Source organism: Eurytemora carolleeae, unplaced genomic scaffold (genome assembly GCF_000591075.1).
Source record: "Eurytemora carolleeae unplaced genomic scaffold, Eaff_2.0 scaffold19, whole genome shotgun sequence".
Classification (NCBI taxonomy): Eukaryota; Metazoa; Arthropoda; class Copepoda; order Calanoida; family Temoridae; genus Eurytemora; species Eurytemora carolleeae.
In genome coordinates this window covers 657,302-677,406 of record NW_019396026.1, presented here as the reverse complement: position 1 = coordinate 677,406, position 20,105 = coordinate 657,302, and the positions used below count along the sequence as shown (strand labels likewise).

General features: G+C 31.7%; 1 protein-coding gene across 1 annotated transcript in view; it reads left to right on the top strand.

Moving 5' to 3' along the window:
- Window positions 1-18,905, top strand: part of LOC111715979 (uncharacterized) — a 29,234-nt gene extending 10,329 nt beyond the window's left edge. Inside the window, exons 3-11 of the mRNA XM_023491419.1 lie at window positions 4,970-5,083; window positions 7,351-7,409; window positions 8,235-8,275; window positions 9,460-9,520; window positions 10,252-10,342; window positions 12,253-12,294; window positions 12,961-13,119; window positions 13,338-13,534; window positions 17,683-18,905. Of these exons, the coding sequence (XP_023347187.1) occupies window positions 4,970-5,083; window positions 7,351-7,409; window positions 8,235-8,275; window positions 9,460-9,520; window positions 10,252-10,342; window positions 12,253-12,294; window positions 12,961-13,119; window positions 13,338-13,534; window positions 17,683-17,758 (840 nt within the window). The 3' untranslated portion in view covers window positions 17,759-18,905. The remainder of the gene's footprint in view (window positions 1-4,969; window positions 5,084-7,350; window positions 7,410-8,234; window positions 8,276-9,459; window positions 9,521-10,251; window positions 10,343-12,252; window positions 12,295-12,960; window positions 13,120-13,337; window positions 13,535-17,682) is intronic.
- Window positions 18,906-20,105: the final 1,200 nt, after the last annotated feature.

Genomic DNA, 20,105 nt, shown 5'->3' with positions numbered 1-20,105 from the left:
AAAATGTCAATGAAAAGCATGCAATATCATATGGACGATTATTTATTTACTCCAAAAATCTATTACATAATTATAAAAGATTGTTTTAATGATGTTGTAATTACTATGTAATGAGGTTACACAAATTTTCCATCAGGCTTTCATGGACATTACTTTTTGGCCGTGGTAGGCCTACATTGAAATGAGTATTTGCTCTTGGTTTTCCTTAGCTGTCCTATATTGATCTTACTCCAGGACTTTAATTGTCCTAAATAAGACCTTGAATGTTTTATGTATAGATAGGATCTTGACTGTCCTATAAAGGAAGTTGAATGTTCTAAGTAGGTTCTTTAATGTCCTAGATAGGTTCGTGAATGTCCTAGATAGGTTCTTGAATGTCCGAGATAGGACCTTGAATGTCCTATATATAGGATCTTGAAAGTCCGAGATAGGACCTTGAAAGACCGAGATAGGACCTTGAAAGTCCGAGATAGGACCTTGAAAGTCCGAGATAGGACCTTGAAAGACCGAGATAGGACCTTGAAAGTCCGAGATAGGACCTTGAAAGTCCGAGATAGGACCTTGAAAGTCCGTTTCAAATCTATCTTGACAACTTGGCTGCCCTATTTTTATACTTACTGCAGTTCTTTGAGTTTCTTATTACAAATCTATAGTATCAGGACAATACAATGATTAAATATTAGTTATATATTCGCTCCTTTAAAGGGACAGTAAAGGAAAAATGAAAGGGGGTATAGGTTAAAAGCTAATCTCTTTAGCTCTTGATCGCGACCCATGAAAGTTTTATCTGATGTTCCTGTCTCGAGAAATTGATATAAAACTGTGTTAAAATTATATGAAAATTCATATATGTAAAATTTAGAAAATCTTAAACTTAAATCACGTGACCAGAACTTTCACCAATGGCAGAGCAGTATACTGATCACGTGTTTTTGCCTGTATCACGTGAACACTGTACTGCACTGTCATTGGTGGATTTTCTGGTGAAGTAATTCGGACGTGTACATAATATTATGAATTAAATCTATTAAAAATAGAAATAACAAATATAAAATTAGAATTGGAGTAAACCTAAGTAATAATTAGCTTTCTCGGGGATATTATCGTTTTCAGATTGGTTGCATATTTGCTGAATTTGATCTATTTAAACCCACTACTTTTATACAAAATTGTATATATATTAATTTTCGTATAAATTTGACACAGTTGTAAATCAATTTCTTGAGACAGGAACATCAGATATAACTTTCATGGGTTGCGATCGAGAGCTAAAGTGATTAGCTTTCAGTCTATACCCCCTTTCATTTTTCCTTTACTGTCCCTTTAATTATGAATGTCAAGGAATGACATTAAACAACTTTAGAATTACTTATTTTTAAAAAAGTTGCATTGAAAATATAAATGGCAGATAGATAGATAGTCGAGAGTTGAAAATATAAATGGCAGATTAAGGAAAAGATCGATTTTATTCAATTATTAAAATGTAGAATTGACAAAACTGAATACAGGACTAGAATCTCGGACCAAAGATCTAGGAAATATATTTTCTACAGATAAATCACTGTAAGAGTGGGAAGAAAGGAAAATGATATTTTGGTCATAAGTAAAAAAAAATTAGATGTATTTATCTAATTTTTTTGTTGTTATATTTATACTTTACAAATTCACATAGTTTAAATCTTCCGTTGGAAAATCTTAACAATTAAACCCTTGTTTTTTATTGACGAAAAATAGAAGAATAGTAAAAAATATAGTTTCCGTGTAATTATTAACGATAAATAAAAGAAAAAAAAACAATAAGCATAATTGAATTACTACCGAGAAACCCCTGTCCCCTGCCTTGGAATATTGGAAAGTAAACAAATATTTAATTACAGTTCCTGTCAATAAACACAAGACCCATATTTAATGATGTACAGTGATTTATTGCTGTACCTATCCAGGCCCTCGTATACCGAGCCGGATTCAACTTTTTACAGTAACAAGCCTATAATAGGCCTATTTAACCTAACCCACTAGATTTAGCGAATTCTCCAGTCCAGTTCTCTGGCTTTCCAATGATAAATTAAACTTTTATTGATGCTTTTATCTTTCAACATTTATTATAAAATAAACTTTTTTACGGGTTTTGTTATCTATTTTCGAGCTTTTTTCTGGTAGATACATTTTCATACACTTAGCAGTAAGAATTTTCACAGGTATTTGTTTTTATTTGTCCCATTGTCAAATGAAAAAAATGTAAATATATTTGTGAGGCTGGTATATCCCTAACGGATATAGCAGTCAAGTTTCAACACTTTTCGATTAACGGGACTGTAAGCGTAATTCTGAACCAATTAGAAATAGTATGACGGTAACATCTATCTTTCTATCTATCTCATTATCCAATTAGAGATAAATCCTTATATCGGCGCTAAACAGAAAATGGAAATATTTACTTCTACTAAAACTATAGTGATGCAAAGAAGATGGCAATACCTGATTTACATTGGTGCCTTTAAAAGCTTAGTCTGATCAAGTATGAACTATAGAAAACAATGTTTCAGTTTCTTTAAACTGTTTTTTTTATTTGAGGATTCTCTGCGAATGTGACTTGCTCATTTCTTGCTTACAACAACCAATGGAGAAATTATCAGAGTTAAAAACTTTTCGAGTCAAACACCGACGTATCAACAGAATTTGAGCTTAGCAATTCCTCAGAACACATTGATTATATATTATATTATATTATATTATAGGTATAGTATATTATATATATAGGTATAGTATATTATATATTTAGGTATAGTATATTATATATATAGGTATAGTATATTATATATTTAGGTATAGTATATTATATATATTATATATAGGTTTAGTATATTTCGGTAATGATTTACAATAAACTATAAACTAGTCCGGGACACAGTAATTGTAATTATGTCCCGGTTAAAATCTTGTTAGCCTGAACTTTTTTAGTATTTGATATTTTTTTACTTTTTGTTGAATATTTAAGTAAATCATGTCTTTAAAAGTTTTGGTTAGTTTTAAATATGGCTCCAAAAATAAATTTTATAATTTAAAATTAATAAAAATTGATATACAACGATTTTGAAATGCCTTAAAAGTTGATATATATTTTTACGCAAAAACCTTTCTTAATTCCATTTAGTCGTAAAAAAAACCTTCTTTAAGGGAATGTAAGCGTAATTTCAAGTGACATTCCATGCAAAGATGTAAATGTCCGATTAAAAATGGTATCCTTAAAAGCTTTGTCTGATCAAGTATGAATTAGATATGAATGTTTATAATAATGAAAACTCCTTGATTTTGATTATGTGGTTTCTCCACAAAATTGCCTTGCGCATTTCAACAGCAGGAAAAATGTAGGATATCATTAAGTTGTGTACTAAACATCCTTCTTAATTTAATTGTGTACCCCTTTTAATCTTTTCACTTTAACTTTAATCCTTAAGAATTAAGTAAAATGAAGGTGTACTAAAAGTACTTTACCTTATCTGGTTGCATTCATCAATAAATTCCAACCTTGAAATCAGAAAGTTTTGCGTTCAACCAATGAGAAAACAGAGAAAATCAAGAAATCAAGCAGATTCTCTCTGAAAATTCAAAAGGGCCCACATTTGATATCGAGATCCCAGCTCTGGTTGCATTCCTCAATAAATGCCAACCTTGAAAATGATATGGATAAATGCAAGTTTGAAATAGTTCTTCAATATAACATTCTGCATCTAGTTATAATATTACTTATAATACTCAAAACAACAATGTGTATTCCTCTAATCCAATAACTTTCTGTTTGTTTTGTACCTTCAGAATCGATCTGTATACAAAGTAATGATTTCTCTGTTTATTTGTTAAGATATCCGATCATATCATAACTCATATCATAACATTTATATTTTTAGTGGGAACTCGGGAGAACCACGAGAATGTTCTTAGCATGTTTAAAGTTCAAGTTTGAGTGGGTCCACTTTTGCAGTGAAAATTCCACGCAAAGCTGGGTTCCCTAGCTAGTATAATATTTCAGAATATATATATGACCACAATTTATAAAGTTCGTTCAGAACTATTGAAAATCTAGTTTTGATAAAAAAGGAACTGAATACTAGCATCATTTTTTTTTCTTTTATCCCTATATATTTGCAAACTCGATGTCGTGTTAAGCTTTGATATTTAAAACTATAAAATCTGTCAAGTTGTCAGATTTTAAAATATCATTTGTGTTTTGTTCCTTTGTCAATAATTAATAAAATAAAAATAAACGGTGTTTAAGTCATCTTTACATAAGCTTGAAAGAAATCAACTGCAGAACTTGCTTAATTAGTTTTAATAAAAATAAACGGTGTTTAAGTCATCTTTACATAAGCTTGAAAGAAATCAACTGCAGAACTTGCTTAATTAGTTTTAATAAAAATAAACGGTGTTTAAGTCATCTTTACATAAGCTTTAAAGAAATCAACTGCAGAACTTGCTTAATTAGTTTTAATAAAAATAAACGGTGTTTAAGTCATCTTTACATAAGCTTGAAAGAAATCAACTGCAGAACTTGCTTAATTAGTTTTAAGATAGAATGTTTTTACATCTTTTGGAACTGAGTCTTAATCACAAACTCTGATTTTCTATATCCTATATCTTTGCAACCCAAAGTTGTAGACCTTAGATATTTCAAACTATGAAATCTGTTATGATCAAAGAGTGTAAGTTTGAAATATCAAAGGTTTCCAATATCAGGTTGACAAGATATAGGGATTAGGAAATTTGAAATTGTGGCAAAGACTCAATTCCTTTTGTAAAATACTTAAATACTTACCTGTGTTTATCTAGAGGTACATTAAAAATAATTCCAACATCAACATTCCATGATGTATACATTTTTAAACACATTGGGAAAATAAGTCCTAATTACTAGATCTATAAAATCAAATAAATATTTCCATCTCACAATTTAAAAACCCGTATTTTTCAGGTTAGTCTTGTATTCTGTTCCTTGTACACCCTGATATACAGAGTAACCTTGTGCATCCTACCCTTCACCATCATATCCCTGTCATCCTTACATCTACTACCAACCCATCTACAGGTACAATATTTCCTTGTACACCCTGATATACAGAGTCACCTTGTGCATCCTACCCTTCACCATCATATCCCTGTCATCCTTACATCTACTACCAACCCATCTGCAGGTACAATATTTCCTTGTACACCCTGATATACAGGGTAGCCTTGTGCATTCTACCTTTCAGTCTTCACTTTAATATCCCTCTCCATCATCATTGAAGGTTGAGTTGAGAAATTGAGTCTTTGCCACAAACTCAGGGAATTATCAAACCCCAGAATTTAGGATGAAAATTACACCATATTAAAAGAAAAGCAAATTAATGAAAAAAAGGAATTGAGTCTATGCCACAGATTCTGATTTTTTAATCCCTATATCTTAGCAACCAAATGTAATAGACCTTAGCTAGATATTTCAAAATATGAATTCTTTTAGATTAAAGAATCTAAGTTTGAAATATCCAAGGATGCAAAGATATAGGGATTAGAAAATGAGATTTTGCTACAAGACTCAATTCCTTTGTACAAATTTTGTTCCGAATTTTCTTTCTTTTTCTGATGATTTTCCTTTTTTTGTGAATCACGATTCTTATTTATTATTTTGTCCCAGGAAATGTTAAACTATTTTGTTCTTTATGATAACAACACAACGTTGTAATTTTCTGAAGAAGTTATATTTTAGGATTTAAGCATGTTCCTTCGTCTAATTTTGAAACAGAAAGAACCAGAAAACTGTAGAATAGGTAGACGACATTATAGCAATACTTTAGTGAAGTTTTACTAGTAACTTATTAAATTACATATCAATTTAATTGGCTCTGTTAACACTGCACAATTGCTGTGTTTTATGTTCATTGAACTATTTAAAGTCATTGCTTGAGTATAAAAGTCGTCTTCCTATTTCAGAGTTTTCTCGTTCTTACTATACAATACACAATACGTTCATATTGTACTTATTGAACATATTGTACATATTGTACATATTGAACATATTGTACATATTGAACATATTGTACTTATTGTACATATTGTACTTATTGTACACCAGAGTGGAAAACTAGTTAAAAAGTTTTCAGTATTTCAATAAAATCAGTTTGATGCAATTTGAATTGTTTGCAAAACTTGTAATTGTAGAATAAAGGGAGTGTAGGCAAAATATAAAAGGGGTATGGGATTGTAGAATAAAGGGAGTATATGCAAAATATAAAAAGGGTATAGGATTGTAGAATAAAGGGAGTGTAGACAAAATATAAAAGGGGTATAGGATTGTAGAGGGAGTGTAGGCAAAATATAAAAGGAGTATAGGATGAACTATTTTAAATTTCTCGGCTCTTCTATTTCTATTCCATGAATCTGTTAAAATAATTAATCTAAACGGTCCTCCTTGAATCTTTTAAACGCTTTGCCTATGTTGTCCAGTTTGCAGGACCCTGAAGGCTATGCAGCTAGAGAGAAAAAGAGGATCAACCATATTTTCTGGCTCTGTGAATGTAGAGTTTCGCAAAGTTATTATCATTACAAACATTTAGGGTTTTTAGGCGTTCCGGAGACTTCCCAAAATTTGTATAAATTTTGGCATGTTTTAAAATTGTATTCTTTAAAAAGTTTGCTTTTATCACAAATGCAAAATCTTGACTCTGGTAGAAAATACAAAACTGAGCGATTTTTCAAATCGCTCTTTAGCGCACGATTAATTTAGCTTTGTTCAGACTTCTAGATTTTTGTGAAGCCTCCTAAAAAACAAAAAAAAATCTTAAATATCTAAAAAAACGGATAATAGCGAAATCTTTGTAGATGACAAAAACATTTGATGGAAATAAGATTAATTTACAGTCTTATCAAATCAAGGTTCGTTCTCTCCCCCGACCATTTTTTCGCGAGAACTCTCTTTAAATATAGAAATTTGGTAAAAGTTAAATTCTAAATATTTGGTCTAAAAATAAAATCTAGTGATCTGAGATCAAAAACATCTTGAGACATTTAAAGTATAGTTTAGAGGTTATACAGGAATAACCAGAATAAAGTGGAATAAATGCTGACTTAACGGTTGTATTCCCTGACACTCAAAGATAAAGGGACTGTAAGTGTAATTTCAAGTGACCCTCAATGCAAAGATGGGAATGCCTGATTTACAACGGTACCCTTGAAATATTTATCTGATTAAAACTGTAAAAGATAATAGATCAGATAAAGCCTTTAAGGGAACCGTTGTGATTTGGGCATTCCCATTTTTACATAGAGGGTCCCTTGAATTATGCTTACACACTCCCTTCAACTAAATATCTGCAGGGTTTATCTGTACCAGTGGTTGAAACTCCTCCCCCCTCTCCTCCTAGTTCTCTATTCAGGTAAATATTCAAGGGACTGTACCCGTGGTTGAATCCCCTCCTCCCTCTCCTCCTAGTTCTCTATTCAGGTAAATATTCAAGGGACTGTACCCGTGGTTGAATCCCCTCCTCCCTCTCCTCCTAGTTCTCATTCAGGTAAATATTCAAGGGACTGTACCAGTGGTTGAAACTCCTCCTTCCTCTCCTCCTAGTTCTCTATTCAGGTACACATAATTTATACTAATCCCACATTGTAATGGCATGTCCGATTCACAACGTTACTATTAGAAACTTTGACTGATCAAGATATCCAACGAATTATAATGACATCCATCCTTTATATACAGTTATTTTCAAGTGTGGTCTTTTCTAGTGATTACAGAAACAATTGAGGAAATTGTAAGAATTAAAAACTTTTCAAGCTAGACAACATCTTTCATATTATTGATCAGTAAAAGCTTTAAAGGGTACCATTGTTAATCGGGGATGGCTTTTTAAAATTATCTAAATTAATTAAATTTGAAATTACAACTACAGATTAAAAGTTTGAAATGATACATTATGAATGTTAAACATTGGTTCCTGGAATTTACTTAGGCTGACATTTTGATTTACAGAATAAAATTCATCTAAAAAGTCGTAAACAAATAGTTTTTAACTAACAGAAAAAGTACGAAATCGAATAGTTTTTATATGATTGTGACTATTTTATCTAGTTTCAGTTTTAATGTACTTCTATTTCACTGCTATTTTTATACATCTTAAAAACTTTTTATATTTTCTCAAGAATGCTTAAATTGTTCAATATAGTATATTCTGATTGAACATTCCAACCAACTTTTTCAGAAATTCTCCCCGGTCGTCCACTCCTTCTCCGTACTATCCAGGAACCTAGAACCTTCATCAAAACCTTATTCATGAATCATGAATCATGTTCTAGCAAATTCTGTATAAATGAAGGATATAATAAAATTTCAATATTCGATCATGATTTGATTCTTTAGTCAAAAAGTAGTTACCTGAATGAAGTGAAAATTCGAAGACGACCTAAAATTTTCCATGGACTTATTAAGTCACGTGACACGATTGAATCACCCTATTTCCTATTCAAATTCCGGGACCACTCTGTAGCAATATATTAAAAAAAAGTCTCAATAATTGTTTTATGAGCATGGTGCCAAACATTTCCTGGCAATGTTCTTTTTTAGATACCCATTAGTACAGCCTTTTATATTATAAAGCATCGACAGTACACGTAAAGTTCTGCACGGTTTAAGTTCAACCAAAGGCCATGCCGGTGCAAGAATTTGGTACGGTACAAATGAACCGAAATAGTACTCTGATTGTCTTCATTGAAGGTAAAATCGCGGTCATTTGTTTGACGGATTCTAATTTTCGAACACTCAGGTTCAGAAATTGGTTCAATCAGGATATGGTTTGAATCTCAGATTAGTTACAACTACTTTAGACTTATTTCTACTTAATTTAAAATATTTGATCTAATGCAAGAAAAAAAATTGTTAGATTTTTTACTCATATATAATATATATGTAGGTTAGATCTAAAAAAAAGATTGTGTTCAATTTTATAGTTAATAATTAGCCTCTTCTTAGAAAGAATTTTATGTTTTAAATGTTGCTTTTTAATTCGCCATCTTTTTCGTTCACTACAAAACTTAAAATTTTACATGTTTAGCAAGGGTGGATTTTAAACTACCTTTAAAATCTCCATTTTTTCTAGGCAACATTTTCAATTTCGATCATCCACAAAACTTTCCCATGGGATTATGTGAGATACCGCCAAAGAAAAATAGTCACGATCGGTTCAACGTTTTGACATTTATTAGATACAAACAAACAAAAAACATAAAAACCAACAAACCTGCCAAAATATATTTCTGAAAAGGTTTACAGATATTAGACCGAAGGGTTGAAGCCAAATAAAAAATAAAATCACCCTAGACTATGCCTTTACTGCTTACTTTATAGTGATCTGCAGTTCTACGACCGAATAAATAGTGGGGTTTAGTTGAGAGTGAAATGGGCTGTATCAAGGTCTAGGTGATGAATAGGGTTGAGTCCTGAACCTGCTCCACCCTCTCCACAAACCAAGAGAAGACTTGCTGAACTCAGGGAACCCATTTTAACAAAATATATAAATAACAAAATATACAAATAAAAAGAATTAAAGTTTAGATTATAGGAAAAAACACCATTAATATAGAAAGTTTATAATGCAAGAAAAGTTATTTCAGAGGTGTGCGCATCTTTTGTACTGCAGTGTACTGTCTCTGGGCGGTAATGTAAACACAAGAAGGATGTCGAAGCCTGACATGGGATCCATCTTTCGCATAAAAAATCAATGAAATATTCTGGTCATAGGAAAATATTATGTAAATTATCAAAATTATCAAAATTTAATGCTTTCAACCTCCTCGGATACTAAACGAACACTGATTCATCTTTTCTTGTTTACAAATTCCGCCCAGAGAGAACTGGTTTCAATATGTACGCAGAGTATACGCAACTGCAAATAACTTTCCTTGCATTATAACCTTGGATTAATTAATCTAAATAAGGAATTCATTCTTTAACACAAACTCTAATTTTCGAATCCCTATATCTTTGGCACCCAATTTCGTAGACCTTAAATAGTTCAAACTATGAATTCTGTTTGATGAAATAATCAAAGTTTGTAATACCAACTATCAGGTTGCGAAGATATGGTGATTAGAGATTATGGGTTTGTGGCAAAGACTCAATAAATCTATCTTAATAATCCAAACCCAAGATACGTTGACATATATTCTAAGTCATGTTTTTTAGTGTATCTCTATAATTCTGCATTATGGTGTTCTCTACAGTGATGATCTGACCTTAAAGCAAAAGTTGTGTATTCTGGGTATATGGATATTTTCTGCATTCTACGGTATAGCTACATGCTTTCCGGAAAAGGTGGGTTTCACTGATTTTATAAGATAATCAATCTGACAATTAACGTCGATCCAGCCAGCCTACATTTGTGCATAGAACATGCTGAGTTGACTACACACTATTTATCCCAGACCCGCCGGTACGGGTGAATCCTTGTACCGGTTCGGATGATGCGTCTATTGGACATGTGTCAAGCATCCTAAAAATAGTTTGTTTTTTTAGCTTACAAATTCTTTCTGCTTCTTGTATTTTAAGGACAAATTAATTAATTGCTATTGAAAATCCGATAGTGAAGTTTGATATTTCATTATTTTGATTCAAAATCCAGATTATCACTCCAGTTTCACCCTGTGGAGCATGCAAATTGCATGAGGTTGGGTGATGATCCAAGTTTTTGCGCTAAAAGATCAATAATCAACTTTAAAAACAGCGCTTTGGTACATATCATATTTACTTGAGGGACCAGATTTAATGATGAGTTGAACCACGTAGATGTGGTTCAGCCACTACACTTTAACTTAAACCGACGCACAAAAGAAGTAGTTAAACTACCTCAGCGCGGTTGAGCTAATTCGTCCTATTCATTAAATCTGGTTCCACGTCAAATGTAAATTAAAATCTTGAAATTAGCTGTTCATATAATATTTATTTATTACTTTTATTGTGATGAAAAAGTGAAATGAAAAAAATGTATTTTTGTTTATTTTTGTATGCTTGAATTTTTTTCTGTAGATTTAGATAAGTCCCTTTATTATTCAAGAAGTTATCATAAAATAAAACATTTTCTTCTACAAATATGATGTTTTAGTTCTGAAATGGAATTGAGTCTTTGTCACAAACTCTGATTTTGAAATACCTATATCTTTGCAACCCAATGTCATAGACCTAGATATTTCAATCTATGAATTCTGTTAGATCAAATATTTAAGTTTAAATTTTGTAGCTTTACGCCATTAGGTTGCAATGATATAGTGATTAGAAAGTTTGAGTTTGTGGGAAAGACTCAGTTCTTTTGATGCAAAAAAATGTTGATTAGAAGGGACTGCAAAGGAAAAATGAAAGGGAGGCTGAAAGCTTAGCGCGCATTTGAGGAGTTGATCGAGACATATCAGAGTTTTATCTGGTGTTCCTGTCTCGAGAAATTGATATAAAACTGTGTCACAAACACAGATTTACTAATCCTAATATCTTTAAAACTTGATGATGTAAACCTGTGATATTTCAAACTTTATTTATAAGATCCAGCATAATTCATAGTTTGAAATATCTAAGGTCTGCGACATTGGGTTGAAAAAATATAAGGATGAGAAAATCAGAGTTTGTCGCAAAGACTCAATTTCTTTATACAAAATTTATATATATAAAATTTTATGACAATAATACTGCACTGCCGGTGGGATATTGGTCACGTGATATAAACGTATTAATAATATTATCAATTATATAATGAATAATTATTTAATGCAAATAATAATAGGAGCAAACCTAAGTTTGTCATGGGCTCATCTGGGATATCGTAGTTTTCAGATTTTTGCATATTTGCTGAATATAATCTACGATTTGTATACAAAATTTTATGCATGTCAATTTTTGTATAAAGGAATTGAGTCTTTGCCACAAATCAAATTTTCTAATCCTTATATCTATGCAACCTGATGGCGTAAAACTTTGATATTTCAAACTTAGATTATTTGATCCAGTAGAATTTATAGTTTAAAATATATAAGGTCTTCAACATTTGGTAGCAAAGATAAAGGGATTTAAACATACGATTTTGTGGCAAAGACTCAATTTCTTTTACACAGTTTTATATCAATTTCTCGAGACAGGAACACCAGATAGAACCTTTATAAGTCTGGATCAGCTCCTAAAATGCTATATCTCCTTTCATTTTTCCTTTACAGTCCCTTTAATAATTAAAATCCCTTTAGATATTTGGAGTGGAACTACTCAGAGATACTCAGATAGAAGAGGTATATCTAAACTGTTTAATTACTCTATTATTAAACTTGCTAATTAGTAATTAGTTTAATTCGTCTAATTATAATCATTAGCTTTAGAAACTATCCTGCTATAATTAGTTGGTCAATAAAGAAGTGTTCTAGTCACTAAATATTTGAATATTTTTCTAATTTAAACTTTTCATGTGAGAAGTTTTAAACTTATTAAAGACCCAGGCGCTGCAGATACTTTTAGTTAGGTAATATCAATACTTTATCTATGTTCTATGTTATATATATACTGTTCCATTCATAGAAGTGTATTCTAGGGAGTAAATTATAGCAGGTATAATCTAGGAAGTGTATTATAGGCTTTAGGCAGTGCATTTCTATTTTCTATTTTATATTCTAGCATATTCTAGAAATTGTATTCTAGGAACTTTATAGGAAGCGTTATCTAAGAATTATAATTTGGGAAGTGTATTCTAGGAATTGTATACTAGGAATTGTATACTAGAAATTGTATACTAGGAATTGTATTCTAGGAATTGTATTCTAGGAAGTGTATTCTAGCATGTATATTCTAGGAAGTGTATTCTAGGAAGTATATTCTAGAAAATAAATTCTAGCACGTATATTCTCGGAAGCGTATTCTAGGAAGTATATTCTAGGTAGTATATTATAGGAAGTGTATTTTAGGAGGTGGGAAGTGCCAAGGCCGAAGAGATGACTGTTTGTAACATAAAGTCCGGGCTCAATGATTTTCTAGATTATATATCACTAGTCGTCTGTCTCGTCCTTCCAACTATTCTTGGTCCTTTCCTTCTACTCGTCCTCTCTCCATTTTTCGTCTTTCAGGTGGGTTTTCTTTTAATTTTGCAGCCAAACCCCGATTTAAAATTTCCAAGTTTTAAAAAGAAATCATGAATATCTAATTCGTTCTTGATCAGAGAACTTTAAAGGTAACAGATCAATTAGAAAGGTCAATTTGTTAAATTAATGGTCGCCCACTTCAAATAAATTTAAACTATAAAGAATGAAAACAACAAAACAGAATCTAAAAACTATATTTGCAGAAGGCCCGCGGTGTTCCATCCCTCCGTCTCTTGATCTGGTTGAGCCTGATCTACATCATCTCATACTCCTTCCACCTCGTCATCTCGGAGTCCCTGGAGGTCCACGGGTTCGTGTTCCTCGTGTTGAAGAACCTGGTCGGATTCTTGTTCCTGGTTGCTGCTCCGATCATCATTATCATACTGCAGGATGATATCAGGTACCTTGAGCAATAAATTCGGATAATTGATCAAGGACCAAATCATTCAATTTCTTGATCAATCAGAGAGTTTTAATTAAATTGTAAGGAAATCCTTAGACGCTCTATATTATTAATAAAATCCAATCCAAACCTTTTATGCCTTTGAACCTAAACCACGATGATTTAAAAATAACTTTCATTCGCACTTTAGTCTTTTGAATCTATTTTTTTTTTGCTTTTCTTTTTCATACTTTTCTGTCGAAGATTGCGTTTCGAATGAAAAAGTAAAAGAATGTTGAATTACCAAAACACAAATAAATTCGAATTCTAGAAACAGAACGGATCTTGTCCCATGTTTAGTTCAGGGTGAAACCTTTGAGTCTTTTGATTATTAAACCTTTAAAAGCTTGATCTCGACGGATGGATCGTATTTTACCAGATTGGATCCAATCACAATAATTTTTTTGCCGTTTTAACTTTTTTTTAAATCGATGAATGACTGACATTTAGGTAAAAGTTATAAAAGCTATTAACATTATTCTATATAAATATATTCCATTATTCAGAAATTCTATTTCCGAATACGTTTGCAAACTTGTTCTCATGATTTTGATTTGAAATTGAAAACTTTGACATGAAGCACAGTAAACTCATTAGTATTGAATTCCCCAGATTAATCTATATAGGCGGCCTGGATATATAGATTAATCTATAAACCCAGCCTGGATATACAAATCTATATATAACTTCATATGCATATGAACAGCTTTACGTATTTGTAATGGTCCAAAAATCGTTCACTAGGAAATTACCTTGTTCATTTATGGGAGCACGAACGATCCTTCTTTTTAAAGGGACTGTTTACTTATTTGGGTATTTTAAGGGTAAACTAAATAGACTGTTAGCTATATTTTGGTATTATTTGGTATTACTATAAAAAGGTGCCGCACCTTGTCCCGTAGTTCGACCGATAAATCGATTTTTTTTCTCCGGCATTTAGGCATGTTTTTTTGTTTGTTTTTTCATAAAAAATTGATTTTAAAATTGTAAATTTGTAGATTTTACTGTAATTTAAAGGTCTCAAGCTCTCAAGCAAAAATCTATGAGAATTTTGTCAATTACTGCTTAAAAACCAAAGCTAACAGCAAGTGCTTTCTAGTGCCAAAAAAATGTACATGTCAGTAAAGGGCTACCAGGGGGGATGATAGTTCTCTACCCGTGTGCGGCTCAGTTTCATTTGCCATAAATATTTTTGCCATAATTACATTTTCCATTATACGTTTTCCATAAGTCACACTTGCCATAAGTTACACTTGCCATAATAGTTACACTTGCCATAATTACACTTGCTATAATTACTCTTGCCATAATTAATATCAAATTTGTTTTGAATAAACAAACATATATTAATATTTTTTTACAATTACAAATTGAATACAAATTACAAATCTAATGGAGAGACAGTTCATGAGCTATCAGGTTTAGGTACTCTTCTATGGGAAGAGTAGTATACTGTAGGACAATGTTAGCAATCCTCTCATAGGTTGGAGGGAGAAATTCGGGTTCGAATTCTATCTGAGCACATTTTAACCAAACATTTCCAATATTTCATTTCTGTAGACAAGGCATTGGCTACATATATGGTGTAGTTGTTGCTGTCTCGAACCATTGGTTTACCCTCAAAGGTCACTAAAGGGTCCTCCATTGTGAGAAAATATTGAGCTGAACTTGTGTCAACTGTTCTGTTTTAAAACAATGAGAAAACTAAAGTTGGGAATTTTCTTGGGAAAATTTCCCGCATTTGCAATAAAAAAGAAAGATTTTCATCTTTTTAGAAATTAGAAAATTATGACAAAAGTAATTATAGCCAGTGTAATTATGGCAAGTGTAACCATTATGGCAAGTGTAACTTATGGCAAGTGTGACTTATGGCAAGTGTAACTTATGGAAAGTGTTACTTATGGCAAAAGTATTATGTCAAGTGTAATTATGGCAAAAATATTATGAAAAAATGAAACTGAGCTCTTTGTGCTCAGTTAGCTGTACTGTACGCTTACAACTGTTTACTAATCTATATATAAATTTGGCTTGTCTGTCTGTTTGTTTATTTGTTTGTATCCAATAAACGTCAAAACGGCTGAACCGATCGGGCCCAAATTTTTGTGGGACATCACGTGACCACAGGAAAGGTTTATGAATGATAAAAATTAAAAAAAATGTGTTTCAAAGGTTTTAAATTTTGTAAAAAATTTAAATTTTTGAAAATCCTCGAATTAGCAGGCTGAATCTATAGTCATTACAGGGTTACCCAAATAGCTTAAAACTTTAATGAAGACCTATGAATCGATCAAATGTTAAAATTTAAAAATTATGTGTTAAAAAACTAAAAGAGTCTCCCAGGTGCAAGGAACCATGAGCTAAAGACACAAGTCAATGACGTAGTTGCAACTCATCTTTTTAAACAAAAACTCCTTATTTTTTCTTCAAAAAAATGGCATTAGTCGTATACCTCTTTATAAAATTAAAGGATTCATTCAGTAAAAAGCTTGCAAAAGTTCTGCAACATTCTGGCGTAAACCTTAGATATTTTAAACTTAGATTATTTAATTTAACAGAATTCATAGTGTTTAAAATACCTAAGTCTACTACTTTGAGTTGCAAAAATATAGGGATTAGAAAATCAGAGTTTGCGGCAAAGACTCATTCCTTTGAAGACAGTCTCGTCTTAAAAGCGTCGCAACGGCCTGGGTTTTGGTTTTTACCTCACCAAGTTACTTAAAGGTTTTTGTAGCCCCAGGCATATTGCATATACATTTAAAAACTACAACGCTAATAGTTCTATAGTTTAAGTTTAAAAGAAGTGAATGACAAAATACTGCACGATTCTTGCGTAAGGGTGTTCACATCTTGGTTTGCAGTTCTATTTCTTACAATAGGACGGGGTTTATAAATAAACTAAAATTCTTTTTTGTAAGCTTTGTTAAATAGATTCAATCACTATATATAACTGTTTAAGTATGTAATGAGAAACGCTAATTTCATGATTGATAAGTGGAACATAAGAATGTAGAAAACATGAATAATGGAAAATTTAAAACTTCATTTTTGAGAATAAATAGATTTACTATCTTGACTGCGTCCATGTAGAATACTAATACAAACTCCATCTTTCATATTTTCATATTTTAATATTTCCAGAANTGGTACGACACGGCGGAATATTTTTACTATAAAAAATTGAGCTTAGCTCTTCTACTTTATTCTAAGTGGGCCAATGAATACATCAATATGAAGAAAAAAATATTTTATTGGTTTTCAACCTTTGAAAGAAAAAAAATGCATTCTCCGGAGTCATAAACTTTTTGGAGACTCTTTACAGACTAAACGGAACCTTTTGAAATGAAGCTAGTTGGATGAATATATTATCCGTTTTTTCTTTCTGACAATAATTTCAAGATGGTTGAAATATCTTGAACTATTATTGGTTGGATCCCCGAACGTTGACTGAATAAAACACGGGGTTTTAAAGTGTGCAAGTAACGGTTAACGAGGGAAGAAACGACTTAGCTTTTTAGGAATAGGTTAGCTTGCACCGAGCATTCAGAAGTTTCCAGCTCCGTTCCGATCTTATATGAAGAAACTGATTAAAAAATTGAGTCTTTGCCACAAACTCAGATTTTCTAATCTCTAAATCTTTGCAACCAAAGGTAGTAGACCTGAGATATTTCAAACTATGAATGCTGTTAAATCAAATAATCCAAGTTTGAAATATCAAAGCTTTACAGCATCAGGTTGTTGAGATATAGGGAATAGAAACTTTTAGTTTGCGTCAACGACTAAATTCCTTTCTTATAGATATTGATATTGATATTTATATATATATTTATTTATCTTAAAGCTGTAAACTTCTAATATCCTTTAACCTGATGGTGAAAACTTTTTATATTTCAAACATTAACTGTTAGATGTAATAGCAGAACTCATAGTTGGACATATCAAAGTTCTCGAAACTTTGTTTGAAAGATAAAAGGACTAAAAAGTTAAGTATTGAGGCCCGACGTTATACAATCACTCAAACACAAAGTTAATAAACTCATATATTAATTAAATTTTTTTTTCATCTTTGAAGAATTGGAAAATTTTTCTTAATGTTTTCGTATTTCTAGGGGAGGTTTACGGCCCTTGTTCCAGAGTAAGATAATTTGTCCTCCTGATGAAAATCAAGAAGATCAAGCATGCTGACCTTCTGGAGATCCATGAATATCAAGAAAATCAAGTATGCCGACCTTCAGGAGATCCATGAATATCAAGAAGATCAAGTATGCCGACCTTCAGGAGATCCATGAATATCAAGATGATCAAGTATGCCGACCTTCAGGAGATCCATGAATATCAAGATGATCAAGAATGCCGACCTTCAGGAATCCATTAATATTAAGATGATCAAGAATGCCGACCTTCAAAAGATCCTTGAATATTAAGAAGATCAAGGATTCTAACCTTTAAAAGATCCTTGAATAATAAGAAGATCAAGAATGTAGACCAGCGTAAGATTCTTGAAAAGTAAAACATATTCTGTAGAAACCAGATAACCTCCCTAATAAGGAACTGAATACTTGCATCTAACTCGAATTAATTTTTTCTCGCAACCAGATATTTTTGAAAACCTGCTGGATTAAATAATCAAAATAAAAGGTTTGCATCATCCTATTGCAAAGATTTAGAGTTTTAGACGAGTTGTCAATTTCTTAGCATTTGCAGGTCAAAAAAGATTTTATCAATCGTCTTTTTTTGTGATTTTAAATTGAAAAAATAACTAACGAATTATCCGCAAGTACCTTCAATTTCCCACTTTTTCCCCTTTATAGTAATAGTAGGAATGTTATAAAAAATATTCCGCTAAATCTGTATTCTATGTTTGTCAAATTCCAGCCAAAAACATAACAATTCATCCAAATCTTTCAATGTTAACTGTTAATCTTTCAAAGATCAGCTTTCATCGTTGTAAATATATGTTGCTAATTTCAAACCTTAAAATTTATCCGCCCCCCCCCAAAAAAAAAATAATGAGGTGTCCACCGTGCATAACTCACTGTCCTAGTCGTAGCGCTCGGCCGATAAATCTTCCCAAACCGACATAACTCTAGATATCTGTAAATGTTACTGCTGATTTTATCATTATAGGTGATTCTAGTTTGGCAAACGCATTTTTAGGATGCTGGGTGTAACTGGGGGGTGGAAGTTTTTATTTCCAGAATCAGCTTTTTTCTCATTTTTTGTCAGTTATTACTTAATTTATATTGCAGAGATTTGCAGAGATGATATTTTAAAAGCTTAAACCCGGGTAAAACCCAAACTCGGGCTTGGAAAGAACCCAAGTCAGGATTGGTTCTGATTCGACCAATGAGAGACTGTTTAGCAAGCTTTCTCTCTGTAGCAGACAGAAAAACCCGGGTCTTCACTTGAGCTTTACTTGGGTCTAAGCAGGCGCAAAGACTGAGTTTTACTCGTGTTTAAGCTTTAAAAATCTCATCTCAGAACAAAAAATTATCTGTTATCATGCTGCAATATTGTTGTTATTCAATTATCTGTTATCATGCTGCAATATTGTTATTACTCAATTATTGTCGCCAATACTTCTTTAATATAACACCATCATTGTCAGTTATCATATTCAAATACTGTTGTTAACTAATTCTTATAATTGAATATTTTTTCTTGGATTTGCACTCTGTTAAGTTGTAATTCTGTTGTTATTTGATTATCTTAATGTAATATTTATTGATTAGAACAATATCATTGTAAGTACACTTAGAAAAAGTGGTTGTTATTCAAAAAATATCATCGATGTTACGCTGGACTAGGGTCAATTTAAATTCGAACCGGACCGACCCCTTGTACTGGGTTTAATGAAGAGCAGCAACTACCGGCCCAACCATATCCCTATGTTGCCTCGGTTTCGAAGTTCATGGCGCGGCCAGACTTTTTACAGTACCCGGCATATCAATTATTGTCTGCAATCATAATGTTTATATTGTTGTCCTTTTATAATTGTAAGATAATAATTCATAATTAAAATTAATATTTATCGTCAGTCATCCGTTATCATGTTGTTGTAATAATGTTGCCGTCAATGTCATTTATCATTTATCATGTTGCAAAACGATTGTCATTTATTCACTTCTAATATTTCTTGGTAAGAACAATATTGTTGTGAGTTATCATAAACTAATACTGTAGTCATTTACTTATTGTTATCATTTTTGTCATTTGTCACAAAGTGGCATTAAAGGAAAATAATGACTTAAACTTATTAAAACTCAATCATTCAAATTAAAAGTTTTCAGCTGTGAACGTCTGCCAGGTTAATAGTTTTTCCTTGATGTTCCAACTAATAAATGTTCTGCAATATTTTCATTAATGCCTCAACTCGGACACGATCTTATAAATTTCAATGTCTTAACCCGGACACAATCTCAGGGGTTTCTTGTTCTCTAAACAAGGAACAAATTACTCTTGCTTGGTAATCGTTCAAGAGTCTGTTTCAACTCAGTATATTTTGAATTATAGATTAAAAGTCAAGTTTAAA